Source organism: Hypoxylon fragiforme (genome assembly GCF_022984875.1).
Source record: "Hypoxylon fragiforme strain CBS 206.31 chromosome Unknown GGS25scaffold_9, whole genome shotgun sequence".
Lineage (NCBI taxonomy): Eukaryota > Fungi > Ascomycota > Sordariomycetes > Xylariales > Hypoxylaceae > Hypoxylon > Hypoxylon fragiforme.
The window spans coordinates 2,737,269-2,760,380 of record NW_026054764.1 but is presented as its reverse complement, the minus strand read 5'-3'; the positions used below and the strand labels follow the sequence as shown (position 1 = coordinate 2,760,380).

General features: G+C 46.3%; 5 protein-coding genes across 5 annotated transcripts; 3 read left to right on the top strand and 2 right to left on the bottom strand.

Annotated features, from left to right (window-relative positions):
- The first annotated feature begins 318 nt into the window (after positions 1-318).
- Positions 319-891, top strand: GGS25DRAFT_508920 (uncharacterized protein). The gene has a single exon (XM_049262510.1). The coding sequence runs from the start codon at positions 587-589 to the stop codon at positions 833-835; it is 249 nt and encodes an 82-aa protein (XP_049113476.1). The 5' UTR covers positions 319-586; the 3' UTR covers positions 836-891.
- GGS25DRAFT_508916 (uncharacterized protein) lies at positions 892-4,679 on the bottom strand. Its single transcript, XM_049262509.1, has 9 exons — positions 4,258-4,679; positions 4,140-4,184; positions 3,522-4,070; positions 3,111-3,461; positions 2,768-3,049; positions 2,158-2,711; positions 1,600-2,084; positions 1,503-1,522; positions 892-1,427 (listed from the first exon to the last, which is right to left on the bottom strand). The coding sequence occupies exons 1-9, from the start codon at positions 4,370-4,372 to the stop codon at positions 1,204-1,206; spliced, it is 2,625 nt and encodes an 874-aa protein (XP_049113475.1). The 5' UTR covers positions 4,373-4,679; the 3' UTR covers positions 892-1,203.
- A 5,982-nt stretch (positions 4,680-10,661) lies between these two features.
- On the top strand, positions 10,662-12,588 carry GGS25DRAFT_508907 (uncharacterized protein). The gene is made up of 2 exons (XM_049262508.1): positions 10,662-11,129; positions 11,462-12,588. Exons 1-2 carry the CDS (start codon positions 10,904-10,906, stop codon positions 11,836-11,838), a joined length of 603 nt encoding a protein of 200 aa, XP_049113474.1. The 5' UTR covers positions 10,662-10,903; the 3' UTR covers positions 11,839-12,588.
- Positions 12,589-16,287: 3,699 nt separating this feature from the next.
- On the bottom strand, positions 16,288-20,426 carry GGS25DRAFT_515987 (P-loop containing nucleoside triphosphate hydrolase protein; the record flags this gene model as incomplete). The annotated part of the gene is made up of 4 exons (XM_049263144.1): positions 16,288-16,853; positions 17,786-17,873; positions 18,064-20,347; positions 20,407-20,426. 4 exons carry the CDS (start codon positions 20,424-20,426, stop codon positions 16,288-16,290), a joined length of 2,958 nt encoding a protein of 985 aa, XP_049113473.1.
- A 466-nt stretch (positions 20,427-20,892) lies between these two features.
- Positions 20,893-23,057, top strand: GGS25DRAFT_508900 (acetyl-CoA acetyltransferase). The gene is made up of 4 exons (XM_049262507.1): positions 20,893-21,344; positions 21,465-21,514; positions 21,580-21,655; positions 21,755-23,057. The coding sequence occupies exons 1-4, from the start codon at positions 21,280-21,282 to the stop codon at positions 22,761-22,763; spliced, it is 1,200 nt and encodes a 399-aa protein (XP_049113472.1). The 5' UTR covers positions 20,893-21,279; the 3' UTR covers positions 22,764-23,057.
- The last annotated feature ends 55 nt before the right edge of the window (positions 23,058-23,112 follow it).

Genomic DNA, 23,112 nt, shown 5'->3' with positions numbered 1-23,112 from the left:
GGTAATGGGAATATATCAACCAGCGAAGCTCCACGACTTGATTACCATCCAAGCAGGTAGGCTCTCTTGGTCAGGAATAATTTGCTTACAATACACTACACCTGACCCATGCCTGATATATTCGTCATACAACATATATAGTGCCTCCACCGCATTCCTCAGTCTCGGCAACACACATACACACACATATATACGAAGGCCTTCACTTTCCCAAACGGTCAAAAGTGGGCATATCATTCAGCCCCCAATAGTAAGAGCTTCATAATTTAACTTCTCATTGTGTACTCAGCGTACTATAACAGTAGTACAGTATACTAATATAGGTAGGTATATATATATAGGTATGTATGTATGTATGTATGTATATTTATCAGTCAGTTAGATGTAGGCGTGGGTGTCTCTATCCCACACAGTAAACGTAAGATGCCGTGGTATCATGTATACGTACACCGATGAGATAAAAGGAAAGAAAGGGGGACAAAAAAGAAAAAGCAAGGACCAACCCGCCATCGCCATGCAGATCTTATTGTACAAAGAGGCAACTCGTGTGAAAAGATAATAAAAAGTCCCCCAAATAGTGTAGACAATGACAACAATGATAAGCCTTATCTTTTGCCTCGTGGGTTACGGTCCCAGATGCCACCTCGAAACGCCTTGCCAAGCTTTTGAAGAACTGCCCTTTTTCCTCTTTTCCAATAGAAGATCCAATAGAAGTCTGCCTGCCACGAATCGGCCAGTAGTCCATATAACCCCTGTCGTACTTCACTTGTCATACTTATCTCAAAAATGCTTCTTGTATAGCCCTGACATCAATCGCTTTACGCGTTGCGGCTAGATTCGCTTCCTTGGGTAGCAAACAATACTTCTCTGTATTAGCCCCCTCCCACCTCCCCCCCCCTTTTTTTCCCTTCATTTTCCCTCCCTTCTTATCCCTGTCGTCGTATTTGTGCCTGCCAATACAGGCTTATACCCTCTTTTTATACATGCGATGGATAAGATAGATGGAATATATATATGGTAAATAATATATGAGTAAGCTGGTGGAAATGTAGGCGACATATTGCTGTAGGGCGTATGACATCGCCGATCTGTTTCTTCATCCAAATGTCGCTAGTTATGAGATCCTTTTACTCATGCTGGCCAATAAGAGAGACTGTGGATCTAAATCAATGCTCATCAGTAAAGCATAGCTACATATGTAGTCTAACGACGCTTATGCATCGTATCGATCGAGGTACCGTTGTCGTAATCCCAATGCCGCTTCAAGCCGCCCTCGTACACGCTAGCAACAGACTCTTGCCACATAGCAGGCGTCACAAATGTTTGGACAGGAGGAGTTGAGTATTGATGCGCTAACGGTTGTGTCACGGCTGGCATCGACCCAGTTGCGATTTGGATCTCCTGAGCCGTTGGGACTTCGGGGGCACCTGAAGATGAAGGAATACTTAGAGGACTGGACTGTGAAGCCACCGAAGTTGGCTGATTTGGGAGCTGTTGCGTACCGAAAGTCGTATTCCATTGACTACAATGGTCGCATCGTTAGTAAAGGTCTAGCTTGCCAAGAAGGCCAAGGGAAAAGGAGGTGTCAAATATACTTACTCAAATAACCGTGTGGGATTCCAGGTGGAATGGTCTCCCAATGTCATCCCGCTTGAAAGGGTTGATGCCTGCGCACTTTGGCCAGGAGTCATCAAGGAGAGCGACTGCGCAGAAGGAGAGTCACTCTTGGTGTCCGCGGAACCAACAGAGATAGGTGTTATAGGATGGTTGGCATAACTAACTTGCGAATGGTGACCAGTGTGTGGGTCCATGCTAGGGTCCATCGGGCTCGACTGGAGCTTGTAGGTGTTGGCGGTAGGTGGGCTCGAATGGCTGCTAGGATGGGGACTCCCGTATGGGAAGCTTGGTTTTAATACGAACGGTTTCCTAGTATCAGCAGAGAAAGCCTCTCGCAGAGCATTGATTTGTTTCACCATCTCCGGCAACGGCCAAGAGTGCATTGTTTTCTCCAAAATTCTCATATGTCGTGTGAAGTAATCTCGGGCATCGCTATTGAGTTCCGGGTCAGGGGAAGTTAACGCCACCTGCAGATCGTGGTTAGTCTTTTCCCTTTTTTCAAATTTTATGAGATCTAAAAGGGAGCCGATAGCAACGCACAAGGTAAAGGACGATGCAAGACAGAATAGCATAAATGGTGAAACTGATGCCTCGTTGCATGCATTGAAGTCCACTCAGGCCGTAGGACTGTAGCATCGACTCTTCGATTCGGCACAGGGACTTTGCTGCCGAATAGCATAGAACCATGTGTGATTTCCACTGCCCGTCTACACCCATCGGTTCGAGGAAAGACAACTGTGGTCGGTGAAGGATGATTATGCTCAAGTAATAGTACGAATGCATATTCCCAATAAAATGCGACGGGAGCCAAGGCGGTGATCCATCCGCCGGGAAACTTATACGCAGATCAGCTGGTAGATCATTCACCCAGCCCGAAATCGTCGGGTTAAGCTGCACTAATTCAGGGTCAATTCCCCAATCCTTCTTCTTCTTTATCCTCGCATATACCGCGTTCATCCGGTTGAGGTTCCGAGCGATGCGGGCCAGGTACGTGAAATTCCGACTGGCATGGTACTCGCTCTCATCGCAACCAGGTAAAGGTCTCGGGACGTTGAAGTCCACCGACTCGGGATCCGCGGAAAGATCTTGCCGCCCTGCATTATATTTAGAATGTGAAGAAGCCACCGAGTAAAGTTTTGAGTTGGTTTACCTTGAGGTGCGGCTATCATTGTCTCGCATGTAAAAATCGTTTGCCATATTCGACTCTTAGTAAAACACTCCATGGGAGAAGAGCCGCAAGATTTTCCGGCCCTATGATCTTCAAGATGCTCATCAAGCCCTAGGTCTTTGGCCATGGCAACACAATGCACAATTGACATCCAGGATCGGTAATAGTAGCCACGCTTTGGTGAAGCCTCCCTCGCCTTCAGGATAATTAGAAGCGCTTGCAAGGTGCTCAACCGTGGCACATCCATAAAAGAATCAGCATGTTCTGCATCATGTTAGCTCAAAAAAGAACAGGTCCAGCTTTTATTCATTCAGGGGGTCTTTACTCGACGCCAGAGCAATCCATTGCTGTCCTTGAGCCGGGTCGTCGTCGAGTCGGCCGGCCACGGCGAAAATTGCTTCCAGTAACAAAGGCGAGATCGATTCCCTATTTGTGTGCCACTGCTGGTATAGTTGACTTTTATTTAACACAGGAACGTAGGGGTGGACGTTGGTGAAGTAGAGATCAAAGTAATGGAGGATAGTTCCATCATCTGGCATTAGTTCTGGTGGTATTCGTATCTTTAATCCGGGCCCTGAAGGAATAGGCGGTAGAATGGCCTTGTAATCGTCCGCGTCCTCAACTGCAGGTTCCTCTTCCTCGTCCCCAAACGCCATTTTCTTGTTTAAGTATGGGGCTTGAAATAGTTAGCAGTTATAGATACTAGGAATATAGCAAGATCCCAATCGGAACTGACCTGTTCCCGCTTCGTCAACTTTGAGAGAGCCCAAGATGTCAGCAAGGTCCGGTTGCCCGTACTGATCCTGGCTGTAAGACTCAGGAGAAGACTCAGAATGCGCTGAGTGGTGGTGCATCGGCGGAGTCGGGAACACACTGGCGGGAGCATACGACTGATCCATGGCCCCCACTTGCGGCATTGCGGAATATTGGAGTTGATGCGGCGGCGCTGGCGGATCTCCATATGTCATAGATGAGTATACATTCTGGTGGTCAGGATATGGACCAGGCGTCGGGTACAGGTTTGCCTTGGGTTGGCTAGACATCATGGACTGAGACGGTTGTTGTTGCATGGGCATGTGTCTGAAGGTATTTTGGCTGGATGCGACTTCATAATCGGACGGTGTAGCTTCGTAAGATTGCGAGTCGGATTGCGATCCCTCGTATTGGCCATTGGGCCGTACGCAATGAAGCTTAAGTCGGATACAAGCTGAACAGGGCCAAGTATTCGTCGTCGCAGCATCGCATTTAATTTTCCTTCTTCTACAACCCTCGCATGCCCTCATCACTAACACCGAATAATCCCATTAGTTGCCATTTTTCTGACGTGAGAATCTCAAGGTGAAGATTTCCATACCCTTCAGCCGCTTATGCCGGTTGTGCTCGTCTACGAATACATAGTCTATAAGTTAAATAAGGCAAGTTAGAATCATACGGTCGCACTAGACGATGGGAAGCATGTTCGTGAGTCGCACTTTTTTGAGTCTCTCTAGGAGGTTGATAGGTTTGCGGCCCAAATGAAAACGAGCTCAATGATGAGTTAGAATTCTGAGGCAACAGCCTCCGAACAGACTGATCGTTATTCGACATGGTTGCTTCGTATCTCGTGCGTCTCGTATGTCTCGTCGCTCGGTGAGTTCAGGGCCCCTCGAAGACTCGAGTTCAACTATGATTCCTCCCACCCGCGATTAATAATTGACCATTGGTATTTATTTATCGATTACCGACAGTAAACCAAGGTAGCTGGCTCAACTGGGGCGGGTTAGTAGTTCAACGTTGCGGTATATAAGGCTGATATATAGTTGCAGCATATGAATAGTAGCTAAATCGAGAGGGCGCAAAGTTGGAAAAAGGTGTGTAATAGGTAATAGTGAAGTATTAAAGGTAAAAGCGAAAATCAAAAGCAAAAGGGTGGAAGTTAAAAAGCTTAAAGCGGGCGCGCGCTACAAGCTTAAACAAGGTTAACAACGACCATCAAGGAAATATCCGCACCTGCACATCTGCACATCTGCAACTGCAACTGCAACTGCACCTACAACTGTAACTGTAAAGTTAGATTGTTTAAGGTTAAGCAGCTAACCGTACATACATACTATTCTCAACTAGTACCTATTAGTACCTAGGGTAGGTACTAGGTAACCTACGTAGTACATTTAATATGTATTCGATGTTAAGTATACATAGTTACAACTTGTATGAAGTTGTATCTACATAGTTATGTATTAGTGTACATATTAATATTTATTTCATGGATTGTACTGCGCTACTGGCTGATACAGTTAGAGCTAGGGCTGGAGCTGGTAGAGAGGGGGGGAAGGAGGCGGGATGGGGTGGACGTCAGTCAGGCAGGCAGGCAAGCAATTCCACCCCTACCGGTGTATCTAAAATGTTAGGTAGGTATTCAATACATTTGATGGTAGAGTAATGCAAGGTGGGCAAGTGGACTAACCTAGGTGGACTAGGTGGGCTGGATATGGATCTTTTGCTTTTTGCCCAGGAGAAGACCCGATGTTCAGGTTAATGAGGGGGGGTTAACCATGCCCCCCAGGCCCCCCCTGCCATGAGCACGGTACAATACATAGTACCATTGTTGTATATGTAAGTAAGAAGGAATAACATTAAATACATAACAAAGAGTGTACTTAGGCATGTCCCAACTATTGTAGATACATGCAATACGATGTATATAATAAAACATTCAATGTTGAAGGCAATACATACATAGAGCCATTAATGTACTACTAGTAGTATGTATTCAATGTTGTTAGTAGATATTATATGCACTACAGTACCTACTAACTGATTCTAATGTTGCTAGTTGCCACTACATCTACACTACCTATAACATAGTATGTAATTAGTAGTCTAGCCCCCCCAATTGCATATTAGCCCCTGTCTCTCACTTTTCTGTCTTGCTTTCAAAGTTCCTTGCCATCGCGTGGTTCCTGCTAACAAATTACGTACGTAACCCCTACATAATACATGTAAGGTTAAGCAGGTGCTTGTTGTTATTTTTCAGCCTACATAATGTACCCTAGGTACCTAGTATATCTACATACCCACTAACCTACATGTAGCTATATACATACATTCTATTGCCTGCCCTAAGCAGTATTAGGTAGTAGTATGGCTATTACTATGTAGTTAGTAATTCACTTCATCCAATGTTCACTAACCTAGTCTTCTACCACTATTCTACATGTTTAATATTCTACATAACATCAAACGCCGTCAATATCAATATCCTTACTATTACAACCTGGAACTTGAACCTCAACTGTCAATCAAATTATAGTATAAAGTATGTATGTAGCACGACCTCAAGGTACTATACTGTGTAAGTACATACATATCAATGGCATATTAATGGATGTGTCCGCGTCTGTACGCATGGATATCGGACGGGTAATTACGTACTATGATTCGTAGTAAAATTGTCCTCTTTGGCAAGAGATCCGAATATTTCTATGTAGGTAGATCTTATAACTGTTAAAAATAGACTTGATATAATATTAAGAATTATGCCGTGGCGATAGCTACACACATAGCCTCTATACCGGAGATACACACATTACTTTCCAGGTTTTATACGAGAGTTATTTCGGTGTTGAGTGTTTTCAGAGTCATATCTCCATGATACATGATGTTAGGTGTTAGGTATGTTGTTTGTCCATACATACCAACATTCGCGTCTGCTCAGACGAGTATACGATGGGGTATACGATGGGATTGGCAGGCATATCATGCGTGGTATCATGGTTTACATATCAATAATATGCAATACATACTTACCAGGTAGGTACCCAACCTTGCCAACCTTGCCAGCCTACCTACCTACCTAGATACCTACCTAGAATCCTAGATACCTACCTAGATACCTAAAGATCGATCGCTACACGATAAAGTAAGTTAGTTATTATGACTTGGTTCGTAGGATTCCAAGTCGCTGGGCTTTGCGGGCCAGTACCGCACTATAATACAAGTACCGTATCATCTATTGTTCGGTCCCATTCTCGCGCAAACCCCTAGATAGTCTATCCATCTAGGTACATTAGCGCAGCGAACCAGTAGTCTAAGTGGGAATCGAACGAAGCCATTCTGCCGGGAGTTGTAGGAAGAGTTACCACACACAGTAGTAACTAGTAGTAACAAGGTGAAGAGATCAAATAAAATACCGAATCCGAGCAGAACCTCGATTGATCCATTGAATTAGTCAATTGGGCCCCTACGTACATAGTTAGATGGATAGTTTTAATATGCAGCAGCTGGTCGCGCTTTGTGTGCCCAGCCCAAATATCGAGGACCGATTACGTATCGAGTATTGTAATAATGGCAAGGCTACATACATGTACACATTCGGTAGGTATATTCGGTGTGAATATTCCCTTTCCCGACTATCATCGTCTCGCAACAATAATACATACCTATGTACCAGAGTATGTACCAGAGAATGCAATGCAGCCCCTATTGGGATAGAAGAAATTAGCAAAAGCCTGGAAGCGTCGCGGAATATGCCGCCTCAGCACAAGATGCATCTGAAGACGTCGTACCTCGGCAATCCCTAAACATTAAGAGACCCGATATAGGATGAAACGTCTGAGGGGGCAACCAAGCGCCTCAGGTGGGAAGCCCACGTCCAGCTTATCCCACCCGAGTACTCGAGTACATACATACAATAGTGGTATGTAGGTAGTAGTAGTCTACAATACCTACCTACATATTTGAAGTAGAACGGCTCAAGTGAGATGAGGTGGCAAGTCGATAGCCGCCGAAGCGGCAATAATAGAGGTAATAATGATGATAGTAAGTGACTTTGGTAACATTGGCATTTTGGGACCATACGCATGCGTTCCAAGGGGAATAGGGCTGCAAGGTGCATACATCCATACGTACCTACATAACATGCTTACCTAGGTACCTCAGCAATGGTATTCAACGTTGTCAGTCATGTCCAAATCCATGTCCATACATATCTACACATGTATGTAGTTCGCACCAGCGAGAGATCAGGGGCAGGCAATGCATGGGTATGTATGTACATACTATACCTAGATGATTAGTTACTAGCCAGAACAACAACCCAGCAGCACCTCTCGGGGTCTTTTCTAGAGCCTACCTTCCATGTGTATGTGACTCGAACCCAATCATCAAACACAGGTACCTTACTGAATTGAATTCATCCCCCTTTTGCATGATTTCGATCATTTACTAGTTCGCAACTAGGACCCTGTGGGCTGCCTTGTTTGCATGTTGATGGCCCTGGCCCTATTACCTGAGTAGCAGCAGCCAGGTTAGAGGATTAGCGGTCAAGCCTGCAAGCGCCAGAAGACAACTGGGAAGTTCCTCACGCGCTCTTGATTACGACGAGTAGTTTGGCCAGGAGGTTGAAGCGGCCTGACTGAGCACTTGCATTTGCATTGCAGGAGGCAATAGAGAGGCGGTTGCGTGAAAAGTGACAGCGTGACAAACGTACTCTTCATAAAGTAATGATTGGTCGCTGTCAGCAACCCTCGCTTACCGAGTATTCTCCCGCTGCCCCTTCTAGATACATAGTTGGTAGTTGCCAACGAAGAACCCTCCACTCAGAAGAGATCAGTAGCCACCCCCCCTTTTTTGTTTTTCTGCGAACTTCTGTGATTTCTGTGATTTCTGTGATTTCTGCTTACATAGACAAAAAGCGATCTCGCTAGACCTATCCTTTAAACTAGCCCTTAGCCCACCTTGTAGATACTAGGACCTAGGTAGGTTGGAAGGATAGTACATACTTGTCCAATACCTGCAGCCTTCGTGTAGTGTGCATGTAGATGTAATAGACTATAACGGGGTTGATTAGTGATTTACCTACTACCTATGATAATAGCAAGTATGTATGTAGGTATGTAGGGATTCAACTCTTCCGAAGTCCCGAGGTATCCTAGTTGCTACTAGGTACAACGGCAGGATGCTCCCCCACGGAAACATATCCAATCATTGAAGATTTGTAGTCTTTACATAGTACTCAAGTCTCTACTTGCCGAAGAGGGACTAAACCCATCGGATCAGGTTGATTGGTGAGAAAATTGTCATCAATAAGCCATACATCCCACCCATCGCTACAAATTCTGGGAAGCACCCAAGGTTGTATTGCGGTAGCAAATCGATAGATGCGCAAGCCAGCCGCTTCCCACACTGCTTAGAAGGGATTAGCTTCATGAACAGCTTTGGTAATAACTTTGCCGTCGAGTAGATATCTTAACATGTATGTTCAACTTAACAAACGTGTGCTACTAGGTCATCGGATTGACGAAAATAGTGCACCTTGACAAAGTGCATAGACAGGAGTGATAAAGATCTATTCTTAGACTTTCTCGTACCAAGAAATTGTCACTCCTCACGCATGAGAGGGTACCGGATTCTTGGGAACGGCTGTGTCCGCATTCTAATCGATTTCCCCGATCAGGCCTGGAAAATACTGTATCGTTATCCCTTTCCGGTAAACACGGCCGGAGCATGGGAGACGTATTCGGCTTGTGCCTGGCAAGCCTGTCGATCATAAGGCGCGTGGTTCGGAGCCGAAGGCGGGAGGGTAAACCAGACCAGAAGCATGGGAAATTCCATGTATGCTAGCGGTACATATGTATTACCATACGTACCACAGGTGCACCAAGCCACTACATACATAATGTAGGTAACTAGGTTAGGTGCTTGACGGTCTTGACCTCTCGTTGAGTATATCATTCATTGGTGTAGGTACATAGTTATGTAGGTACCTGATACGTACCCTCTAATAAAAAAAGGGGGGGGGAGGGTTAACCAAAGCTGGTAAGCATTAAAAAAGGGCAAGCTTTCGAAGCAAGCTTTCGTCGTACGAGTCATGCGTGGAGAAGAGATCCAAGACGGTCCAATGATATCCCCTACTAGTCCAGATTCGATACCGTAAAGGGGTCTCGCTAGGTCTCTCTCTCTAGGTGGGTTTCTCTCACTACACCATACATAGTGTACCTAGGGTAGGTTTCTCTCGCCAGGTATTGCGCTGCCGCACAAGTCAGAGGTTGTCGCGCATGAAATTTGCATCAGTGAAACAGCCGCAGCTGGTTGTAACGGTTGTATCACATTTCGGTACTGTACTCTCGTCGATACACATACACATACACATCGATACCCATCAAATCGGCCATCCCCTGCATCAGATGGTTGCATCTGCTCACGTCAAATATGTCGAAAGGCGACCTAGCTATCGGGCCTTGATTTCAAGGGCCTTTGCTGATCGGTCGATCATCTGGAGAAGGTGAATGCGTAGGTAGGACCTGGTAGGTACTGTGGTAGGTGTAGTACATCATGGGTGCCAGCTGTAGTTGCACCGAGTGTGTTCTAGCTCCAAGATGGAAGAACTTTGATCTCAATCTTGGGAAAATTCCAAGACTACAGTCTACCCCACTGGACTAGGGGGGCAGTGTAGTGGTTACTTCCATGTTTGATACATAAAATGTAGATATGAGGATGATGTACTATTACATAGTACTGTGTACTAGCATAGGTAGGTACTATGTATGATTTACATACATAGTTAGTACTAGTATCTCATTCAATGTTGTAAGAAACTTGAACAATTATATCAAATTATCAATTATTATATGAATGCAAAGAATAGTAAATGATAAAGTTAAGTGCAGGATATAGAATTTGTTAGCTTCAAGGGTCCCGATGTCTCTACACATGGCATAATACCTAGTACATACATGTACCTACATAGGAACATTGAAGGCTACATGTAGATTAGATGGATAAGATAAAGAAAGAACCCTGGGAAAACAATAGCCCGAATAGCCCCTCCTAAGTACCTAATCATCCCGCCGAGGCAATGAATGACATCGGTTTTACAACACGCTTAACTTTAAAGACTTTCAACTTACTAATAACTCTTAACTTACTTACTCCCAATGTCACTAACTCACTTACACACCTACTTCAACATTTTCACCCTTCCCGCAAATTATCTTAGATACATCGACCCTCATCTGAATAATTCTTCAACTCACACCGAATCTCAAAGGGAACAGAAGGGAAAGTGAAACGAAAGAAAAAAAGAGAAAAGGAAAACGAAACCAACCTAGCCTTACACTACGACTCACGATAACCAAGATGGAAAAAGACAATGCTAATCCCACTATTCTCAACACTTCTCAGCTTCCAACAAGACAGCGCAAGAAGGGACGCAGGGTTCAAAGGAACGCTGAATCCAAAATTAGCAGTATCATTCCCAGACCACAATATCTTTCAGATGTCTTCAATGATGTCTCTGGCTCCGACGAGACCGAAAGCGACGGCGAATTTACGGCAGAACCCATTGATGAACAAGAAGTATATGGTAAGAATAGCCCAGTTCGTATTAGCCTAAGCATTATTGGTGTACCCATAAGTGTGTCCATGGATGATGGCATGGAATACTTCTGGTTCAGGGGTGCATTGGTGACGCGGATCTCTTAGAAGTCCAGGGCATCGTTCTGATCATCGTCAATGCGACACATCCCGGATACCCATGTGGTCTCACCATCCCAGGCCCAGAACCCAGAACCCAGAACCCAGAACCTAGAACCCCCACACTTTATGATCGCTGCTGAAAGTCCGATACCTAGTATCGTACAAGACATCATTACTCTATATTTAGCATTCGGGAGAATAATGGCTGATGTTTTGCAGATCTTATCTCGACCATCTCTGATCCGGAGCATCCACTATCGCTTGGTCAACTAGCCGTCGTCAATCTTCCTGATATTGATATTACTCCATCCCCTTCGGTGGTTGCCGATCCCAACACCTTAACAAGAGTCTTAGTTAAAATTACACCTACCATCACCCATTGTTCACTAGCCACTGTCATCGGTCTTGGAATACGAGTACGTCTAGAGCAAGCTCTTCCACCAAACTACCGAGTAGACGTCGTAATCAAGGAGGGAACCCATAGCCAAGATGACCAAGTCAACAAACAGCTGGCCGATAAGGAAAGGGTTGCCGCGGCTCTAGAAAATGACACATTGAGAGGTGTTTTGGACAAGATGTTGGAGACCTGCGTATGAGATCTATCAATGCCAATATAAATCCGAATAGCCAATGAAATAAGAACGAGTCTGGGTGGGTTAAGTGGTTCTAATCTGCATTACATTCATCACAAAACCAACAACTCATATATGCTCTACCCAATGTTCTCTTTACTTCAGTTAAGATTTGGAAAACTCATGCCAGCTTCGAGGAGGACAGACACTGCATGGAACCTAACCTTTCAGTTGATTAGAGCATCAAGAAATAGCATTTCCCCATCGTTGATAGGCCCATAAACAGCAGCCCACGGCAGATGATCTACACCAGGCTAAAACCGGTTTGGGTCGTTCAAAGACTATTGGTCAAACGCGGGATACAACGAAGCAAAGAATATGTAGAGGAATCTCATGGCATGCACGGCTTATAAGGGCAGTGTATTCTTCTTCACATCTGAGGCTTTTGCTCTTAGTTGGCCATGGTTAAACCCCATATTAAACATCATGTCAAGTTAACATGTAGACTTTCCCTTTGCTGAGCTCTCGTCGGCGGACTTTAAAGCTATGCTTGTCCTCTATTAGGGAGGCGAGCCTTACTTAGTACGTACGTATGTTAGATCAGCTACCTAGACCTAGGCTCTAGGTAGATGCATACATAATATGCCTACATTGGTCTCGACGACGAAGGCTTAAAGTATTTATTCCCCCCATTGCCCCAACCAAATACGACATAACCCATGTCTCTAAGAGCTCATTATTAGTCGATCTTCATAGGCATATAGGTAATCTGGAAGTTTTTTTATATTTCAATAAGTATACTTCTACGTATTTGATCGCCCTTCTATCATGTTTCAAAACTACGATGCTGGACCGAGTAGAAAGCTAACACACATATATCTAAAACCAATTGTTATCCCCTTTGCCTCTTGTCGCCCAAGCATTAAGTGAATCATGTATGATCAGCAACCCCTTTTCATAGCTTTCGGGACTGTCGGGAGTTTTACTGTGGGACCCGTTGCTCCGGCTCGGCGCATCGTGGTAAGTACTTAACGCCGTGTCGATCGGGGGGCTAGAGAAAGGAGCCATAAACTGATGTAGACTACACATTATCATAGATCATCTACCTCATAGGTTCTACTTTAAGCCTTCCTCCTTTTACAGACGTGATAAATAAGAGCATTAGGTATATCTCCTAATATAAGAGGTTGCGGCTACGGTATTCCCTCGTGAATAGAAATGCAATTCCAAATACGAAGTAAGAAACGGAGTTTCCCATCGGAGTACACCAAGCTGACAACATCATATCGACTTTAGCTTGATTGAATTCTATAGCCAGTCCCCCCCTGAGGGGTGCCACCTAGTTACTCCTTCTCCTTGTAAGTATCCCCTCCCGTTCGCCCCCCCAACTTCTTTCTAGGCCCCCCCTTCTCACTTTACGAAACTCTCGTCACTATTACCACCTGATCTCTTAATCTCTTGGTGTAGTTACACGAACATGATAGGTCCAGAAACACACCTTCTGACTACAGAGAAGAAAGGCGAAGAGGGATCTTCCCGGTCTTTCCCTAGCCACTCACTAGCAGCGACGGCTAAGACCCGAGGGTACCAGCCCTTTCAGTGCTTCACCAACTTGAGTATCTGGTAGTAAGCTTCATTAGTGACCCCGCATACCTATCTCGAAGTGTGTAGGAGCTAAACAGTAAAATGACCTGTATCTTGGACGTCAAATCCCCGGCCCAGGGGTGGGAGCCATGGTACTCGAGTGTCTCCATGTATGCCACATGCGGATGGCAGCCACAGAATGTTCTGCCGAGCGTTCCATGCCGGTACAGATCCGGTCCTTTCAACCCGTCCTTTACCAAGTTAGGTACTTAGACATAGAGAAATCCAACCTTATCCCCCCGATATCTTACCCTGGACATCTACTAACTTAACTAGATGACAGAAAAATCAGGGGGTCCTAATACTTATGACCGAAGACTCGACACCATGGGTATTTACCCCAGGGAGGGTAGGTAGGGGAATCATGATGATTGCTGTTTGCCAAGTTTCTCGACGACGACAAGTCCTCCAACCTTACTGAACTCGCTCCTAACTTGTCTATCACTTACGCACCTACCCACGGAAAGTTCCATCATAGTCATCTTGGTTTTCTATATTCGTTTCTTTTTCATCGGTAATATCGGCCTCTGAAAAAAAAGAAAAGTGCCTAGGACTTGCCCCTTATATTCTCTATTATAGACATACCTACTTTTCCTATTTGGAGCTGGTCCGGATCGGCCCTTCTGGGTAAGCAGGTTTAATCCCGCTCTAAGCACACCCAACCCCAGAGTTAACTGCAAGACATATATGATAAATCAAGATGGCTATCAAGCAGCGACGTTCCATATATTTTCTAGAAGCCAACACGATAATCAGATGAACCCCACTGATTACGTCCACATAGGGAGTTGTCTAGGTACATTTAAAGAAAGCTAGCTCTAACAGGACCCTCGCCCATCCCCCTCGGAGGGAAATGCCCAATACATGCACACCTTCTCACTAGATCTGGTATCTGGCTGTTCAGCGAGAGCCTACCTAATACATATGCATTTCACCATTGCTACCGGTATCCAGTTTATGCCGACAGCCGCGCGCCTTCTTAGAGGGATGGTTATATGGTTGACATGCCAGGCATACGTATACCTACCTGCTCATTTACCTAACTGGTATATACCTACTTAGGGACTTATATATACCCAGATATTCAGATAAATATAGAATACCTAATCTTATACCTACCCACTGGTCTCGGTAACTACCAACATAACTTATGCACCTACCAATATACCTGGGTCTTGTATACGTAGTGAAAGACAACCCCCTAACCCACTAGGTACCTGGGCACCTCTAGAAGACGCGCTACATATTCCGCGGTTATGTCACATCTGGGGCCGTTACCGTTACTAGCCGCCGGCCATAATATTACCCCGTATAATAACACGTATAATATCTTTCTTTTTTTACTAACCTACATACATACCAACCTATCTAACTATGTGCCTACCCTCATACTCCAGGCAGTTAGGTGCCTAGTGACTGACATATAGGCAAGGGAATGTATAACTTATATCGATACAATATAGGTCTGTCTAACCAGCCCAGGTTCAACGCAGGCATTCACACGAGTTAGAAACAAGGATGGGGTCACAAGCCGAGCCGTCAGTTCGGGGGAGGGATCGGATAACCGGCCAATCAGTCCCTTGCGTTTTTATTCTGCTGGAAGAAGGGAGAGGCTCTACGTAGTACATATAACATACATATTAACATGCACACCTGGGCACCTGAGCATACACACATAGTAGGTAGGTACGGAATAAATAAATGTATGGGTGTCCCTATTGCGTACATTGCGTAAGCTTCTATTGTAGGTTACGGGGTCTAATAAGCAGATGCTTGGTATAAACACAAAAATGTGACCTTGATTTTCTCCAAGTCCTACCGGACTATTCCAGCCCGAAAACCACGAGATACGGTACCGATCTATGGCATTACGAAGTATCTACTGGGCACGTACCTAGGTCCTAGGTACCCCCTTCTGTCAAAGAAGCATGATTTCAACAGAGACGTAAGTACTGAAGAATAGGTCGTATTAGGCCTGTCTAGGTATTGTACATACCTACAGTAAGTAGACATTTAAGCACTAGGTATAACTACCTATACATAGGTAATAGGTATAGCAACTGTTGCTAATATATGAAGGCATGTACTGTAGATCTTCGTGTCCACCAAACTGCTCCCCTCCCTTGATAACTTAAGCCCTATACACCACGCCAATGCAAATCTTGTTACAGACCCTACCTGACAGTTCCACCATTTCCCCCATCTATCAACCGAATACATAATACAAGAAGAAACTGAGGCCAATAAGACAGTTACCAAAAATCTACATCCCCCCCAAAGATCTACCTACCTAGCAATGCCTTACATACTTCTATAACATACTTCTATACAACCCCAGCACTTCCCAACGAAACACGATCTGTTCCGTGCTCTGACGACCAAGAGAAGTCCACCCTTGCAACCATACCAACTCGGCATGGATTCAAAGCTGAGGATCAGCAACCAACTAAACCGCTAAAACGATCGACGACTGGGTAGGTTATAGCGGCAGCTGGCCAAGTGCACTAGTCACCTCCAGGGCTAGCTAACTAAGCCTGCCCTGCTTACCGAGCGAATACGAGACATGTACGAGGGACCAGGGTACCTCACGATGAATCTTGGCTACATTGTACCTATCTCAATAAACCTAGTTAGGTACCGTATTTACTGTAGGTTACATGGTACTCTGCCTACCTGGGTAAGGTATTTACATAGTAAATTAATACGGCATATCCCATTATTTTTGCTTTCCTCTACGGGCCCTCCCCCACTCTCTCTTCTGTAAACAGGGTAAGGTCTCTCTACTAAGCTATGTATATACTACCGGATACTTGAAGGCGTGTAGATCCCTCATGGACTTCCCAGCGTCCCACTTTCCATAAGACTCTGGTAGAACTCGGGCTCCAGGAACTTAGCGACGCTCACGTCCTCGCTCAAGCCCTTGCGCCTGCGGGTCTTCAGCACGAAGTCCCTGGCCGTGGCCTGTGCATCGGCGGGCTGTAGTGGTCTCAGCACCACTTCCTTATCGAGAGGATCACCAGGCACCTTCTGCCATTTGTCGAAGACAAGGCTGACCATAGCCTGACCCTGGGTCTGGATGCGTACATCCGTCTCGAACCCAAACGAGTCAACGACTGGGATGAGACCGTTGACGCGGTATAGCGGCGTGCCTGCGATGGGACCGTCCGCTAACACATGACCACGGCGCCGTGCCAACACATTGTACAGTACCGGCACTGCGTCTTGGGGACCTGTCATCGAGCACGCGTAAAGCGGCTCCATCAGCCGCGGCGACGCCATCAGGAACGAACTATAGCACGTGCGACGCGCCGTGGGGATGATCTGACCGCCACCTCTGAAGATAGCTTCTTGCGCCAGTGAGACATCCATGATGCGGAACTTAGTATTGCGAATCGCTGTACACATGGGTTAGCATTCTATTGATGATTTAAAACATGAGAACATGAAAAGATTGTTTAAAAAAAGCCAAAAACAAAAAAAAAACATGTCGTCCATATGCGTCTGCTCGTCTTTGCGAAACCATGGCATAGAGGGAAACGGCGTGCACACGAATGTATCGATGACACTTCGCGATAGGACACGATAACTCTTGTTCCTTAGTAAGAGAAGCTTGAGCGAGGCATTGGGGATTGGGGACGGGTAAATTGGCGGACCCTGTAATATCAGTGCCGTGAACCCCTGACTACGAGGCCATGGTACAAGTAGACAGGTACGCGCAAGCTTGCCTTATGGGTTCGATAGACGAATCGATAGACGAAGTCAAGCCGGATCGAATCTGCACAAACTCATTGTGCAGGGACCCCTAGTCCCGCAGCTTACTTCTTGGCAAGGTACTGAACATGGATAGTGGCCATGCTTTTTGGAGCTTTTTTAAGCTACCGCATGGTGATAAGTTTATCTCCACGTTCGACGCAACACTGTCTTGCATGGATGACACTTTGGCACCTAGTTCTCACGGAGTTCATGGGGTTCATGGGGTCTCGGTCAAGCGACAGGAGTAAGACGGTGACAATCAGTTGCAGCAACTTCATCTTTAGCCGTATCCGTTACTGACTCTTGGGCAAGAGGGAAAAGGGGGGCTTTCTTTTTATGTGTGGGTGTGGGTGTTTGTTTGTTGGTTTGTTTTGGAATGACTTGGGGATAGTAATTTCGGGAGAGCGGATATCGTGAGTAAAAAAAAAAAAAAAAACAAGAAACAAAAGAAGGAAAACTTGGGCTAAGAAATTCGAGTTCGAGATAGATGGGGCGTAGTGGAAACCGTGGGGTTTGACACAAGGCTGGGTGGGAATAGCAATATCAAACAATGCAACGAGATGTAGGTACTCACGTTCTTCACATAGGGGACCTTCTCGAGTCGCCCAACTAAAGCCTTGGCGAATCGTCTCTCGCACGCTTCTTAGAAGTGTCTTATCCACCTGCCGAAAATATTAGAAGTCATCCAACCATTACAAAATTCTAGAATTCTGAGGCTGAAACCGCGAGAGTATTGCCGCATGCGGACCCGTATGGTAACCCTCCGAGCGTTCTGGGACTAGCCCGTGTAGTAAGACGCCGAGCTTTCGGGGTCGCAATGGGTGGGGGAAAACACAAAACTAGTCGACGTACCTCTAATGTGTCGTCCTGCAATATGTTAGGTCCTTTCTCATCCGGCCCGAATGCCCAAATGCTCCTCGCGGCGAGCAAGTCCCATCCGTACTTTTCTTGGAAGAATTTGCCCACTTTTCGGGCACCGTCCTGCATCTTGACGCGGCCGCTCTCGATGTCCTCCGCGATCCCGTCGTCGAGCGGCTCGGCGACCATAGTAATCTTATTCTTCTTGTTTGGCGTAATAGCGTAACATTTAGTAGCGGACATCTCGTCCACAGTCTCACAGAAGCGCGTGACGGGATCTGAAACCTTGATCTCCATGTCTGCATACAACCTTCGAAGGTCATGAAGAACACAGTCCATGTATAGCTCACCAGTGCCTAGAATGATGTGCTCACCGGATTCCTCAACCTTGGTAGTGATTAGGGGGTAGCTCTTGTTGATCTTCCTCAGGCCGTCAAGCATTTTGGGCAGCTCGGACGGGTTTATGGGTTCGACCGCCACCTTTAGGACCGACTCGGTGAAATGAGTTACTGGCCTGAAGATGTACGCTTCCTCGTCATCCTCAAACTTCGGTGGTACTATTGTCGCCGACTTGACAATTGAATTGTCAACACCACCCAGTAACACCCAGTTGCCAGCAGGTACCCCGTCAGTTTCAACATTGTATCGAGTCTCAGCAATGTAAACGTTCGAGATAGTAGCCATAGTCATGTCTTCTTCGTCGTCGATGGAATAGCCTTCTCCAAGAACCCGAACCTGCATTCCAGGCCGAGCGATACCACTCATTACTCGGCCAAAAGAGGAGAAACTCTTCGCATCAGAAGAGTTGAACAATTTGGTGATATGAATGATTAAGGGGCCATCCTGGTCGCATTTCTTCATAGACTCGGCCACCTTTGTGTCTAAGGGGCCGGTGTAGTATTGTTCCAACTTGTGCTCGGCAGCCTCTAACGGAGAAGGGATGTTCTTTACAATCATGTCCACAAAACCAGTTGATGGTCCGAAGAATTGTTCACAGACGAGCTTAAGAAGCACCTTAGCATCCGTCTTGTATTGTGACGGCTTGAGCGTTATACCGAGGGTTGCTAGTATGCCTTTGAGCTCGCTAGGGCTTTGACTGATGGTGTGAGAGAAAACCTTGTAGATGGGCTCCAGCACAAAATGGATGAATGATCTCTTTGCCCGTTCCTCGCCAGGCAGAGGTTTTCTGCTGAAAGTTCTCTTTTTGGGGTTGAAGTAGATATCACCCCAGAGGCGTTTCGCGAATTCTTCCGTATTCACCCCCGGGAAGCTGTCTGCATACATCTTGGAGAAAGACTGGATTGTAAAGCACCAGCCCATCTCGCTACACGCAAATAAGACGTTCCCTTTCTCTGGACTTAATCGCTTCTGCTCTCCGGAACCTGGTCGCGTGTTCTCGATGATGGTATTCACTTCTTCGACAACGTGTTTGAGCTTGAAGTAGGCGTCACTTGGGGGTAGCCTTAGTTCCAATATCAGTCTATCCACCTTGTTGATTATTAGAGTCATCGGTATGTCTTCGAGAACAGCATGTTTGATGATTTGCTCGGTGTTAACTTGCACACCCTCCACTGCGTCCACGACCAGGGCCACACCGTCTACTAGCCGCAATGCGGCTGCAACCTCATCAACAAAGTTGACATGTCCCGGGGTATCTATTATGTTGAACAAATGGGACTTGCCCTTGGTGCTTTGCAATACCAGGCTCATCGGTGCCGCCTTTACCGAAAGGCCTCGTTCCCTCTCGACAATGTGAGTGTCGGTATACCGTAGCTGTTCGTCTCTCTTCCTCCCCGTTCGTTTCTCTAACCTATCGGAGATGTCGTGGGTTTCGAGGACGAGCATGTCCATGAAGGAAGTCTTGCCATGATGTAGATCTCCAGCAAGGGCTATATTTCGTATTTGATCGGGGAAGTTCATGAGGTCTGTCATGAAACTGCGGTCGAACCGGACGGGGGGAAGATCAGTTTCTTCAATAGAGAACTTCTTGACCTCGACAGGGGCAACAATGGGTTGGGAGAGTGGTTGCGCATCTTCCTCTTGTACCATAGTCTCAACATCGGCTCCATATACTTGTTGCGCCGTCGGATAGTATTGTTTGTCTTCGTGTAATATAACAGCATTGGATGGACCTTCGTCGTCTAATTCCATCAATTCCTGCCCCGTAACTTCGGGAGCCTCTTCGGGGTATTCATCATCGAGATAAGCGCCTGCATCCACGCCATGCTGGGAGTCTTCCTCTGATGCTTCGGCATCCTCCCCAATGAAATTGCCGAACCTATTCAAGATAGTTAGTTCATGGGCAAAGAATATATCAGTTTAGAGGTATATGCATACTCATCGTAGAGGTCATCCATGGCGTAAAAGAATGATGTAAGTAATTAGGTCAATGAGGTTCCGTAGTGACGCGGTAAGAAGTTAAAAGTCGCGATAAAAAAAAGGTTAATAGTGGTTAGTTTACATATATTGATTGAGTTGAAATGCAAGGCTGAATAAATTATTCAAAGTTTCTGGTTATGAAGCTGAACGCACGCTAGTTAGTACCTACATAGTTAACTAGCAGCCAATCATAACATTGAAACTAGCAGGCTATGTGCCTTCAAGGATAAAGTAGCTTTATCTTATCGATGACTCTGGATTTTGGTGTGTGGCTAGAGATGAGGCTGGAGATGAGGCTGGACTCTGGAGCATAACTACTAGTTATGTACATAACGTAGTTACCTAGTAGTTGCCCAACCTGGCGTGCTCCGACACCGTCCACGAAACTTCAGTTGACAGGTACGATTTTCTTGTGATAGTGTGATTATCTTACCTAAGCCAGGGCCAACAATTCATATTCATCCAATCCTAACTCTTCATTCACTGCCCCGCTACCCGGTTATGGTAAGACCCTCAACTCAAGCTCGGTACCTACTGCAATAGGTAAACACCTAAAAGTCACAAGTAAATCTTTTAATCATTTTCTCTTTTTTTTATCGGAGGGGCGGTGAACTTTTCATATCTTTTGGTACATATTGACAGAAAGGGATTCATAATAACCCAACAAAAAGTTGATCGTTGTCATAAGTATTTGGTATATTATCCCATGCACATGTGAACATTTATACTTTCTTTTTCCTCTAAACCCACCTTCTTTAAGCATCTCCATAACGCTATACATACATACATTATCTACCCCTCCTCCCTTGTTCATCTTTTGACTTCTTCACCATGTCCGGCCTTCCTCCAGTTTATATCGTCTCAGCTGCGAGAACCCCCGTGGGATCATTCTTGGGGTGAGTTTACTATTCAACGCGGCGGCGGCTCATTTACGGGACCTCTTCTCCCTTGTGTCGCTCGTGGCTCGTGGCATTGACATTGACATTGACATTGACACTGACATTTGGAGTTTCTAGAACCCTGTCGAGCCTGAGTGCCACACAGTTGGGCTCCATTGCCATCAAAGGTAAGCTCCCATCTATACCTATAGTACCTCCACAGACTTCTCCGTGCTAATACCACATCTTGTAGCTGCTGTTGAGCGTGTTCCCCAGATCAAGCCTGAAGATGTAGAGGAAGTCTTCTTTGGCAATGTTCTCTCTGCAGGGTATGTTCTAGCCTTCCTACTTTTACCCCGCCATAGAGAAGCAGGAAAAGGGGTTGAGAACTTGAGAAGTTAAATACAAGCTAATACCCAATCCCCCAGGCTCGGTCAAGCACCTGCCCGCCAGTGTGCTATCGGCGCTGGTCTCCCCCAATCTGTCGTCTGCACTGGCGTCAACAAAGTCTGCGCCTCGGCCCTGAAAGCCATTATCCTTGGCGCCCAAACCGTCATAACAGGCACTGCCTCCATTGTCGTTGTCGGCGGCACCGAGTCCATGTCCAACACTCCTCACTACCTGCCTACTCTACGCAACGGCGCCAAGTTTGGCGACCAAAGTCTAATTGACGGCATGCTCAAGGACGGTCTGACTGATGCCTACGCGAATGAGCACATGGGTCTATCCGCTGAGCTATGTGCTGATGACCACGGCTTTGACCGCAAGGCACAGGACGACTATGCCATTGAGACCTATACCCGTGCCCAGAAAGCCACTGCTGCTGGCATTTTCTCCAAGGAGATCGTCCCTGTCGAGGTCAGCGGCGGCCGCGGCAAGCCCGCAGTACAAATCACCACCGACGAGGAAGTTAAGAACCTCAACCCCGATAAATTGAGGACAGTCCGCCCTGTCTTCAAGCCCAAGGATGGCAGCGTCACCGCCGCCAACGCCGCCCCCCTCAACGATGGTGCCTCCGCACTAGTCCTCATGTCTGAGGCTAAGGTCAAGGAGCTAGGCGTGACACCCATTGCTAAGATCCTCGGCTGGGGTGATGCGGCCCGTGAGCCGCAACGCTTCACCACCGCCCCCGCACTAGCCATCCCCAAGGCTATTAAGCATGCGGGCCTAACCGACAAGGACGTCGAGTACTACGAGATCAACGAGGCCTTTTCCGTCGTTGCTCTAGCCAACATGAAGCTCCTAGGCCTGACCCCCGACCAGGTCAACGTATACGGTGGTTCCGTCGCCATCGGCCACCCGCTCGGCTGCTCGGGCGCTCGCATCGTCACCACACTAACGACGGTGCTGCGTGAGAAGAAGGCCAAGATAGGATGTGCGGGTATCTGCAATGGTGGTGGTGGTGCCAGTGCTATTGTCATCGAGAGTCTACAGTGACTAGATGACGCTGATACCAGCACTGAAACCGAGACACAAGGGCTCCCTGGGAGAGGAAGAAGGGATTCACGGATATGACGATACATGGGTTGAGTACGAATCAGTATTGTGACGATGCCGATGACGAACTCCATCCGGACATAGATAGAGTTAAGTGGAAAGGGTGAAACCCTCCACTTAACTACCTAGGCGCCTACTTAGGTAGGTATCCTATCTGTAGAAGTGTAAATATCCTTACCTATATATTCCGTGGAAAGAGGGAATAAATGAAATAAGAAATATAATATAACCAAATCCAACTGTCCCACGCGTAACTTTCGTGTTTACCTAGGTACCTATATGTCTAGAG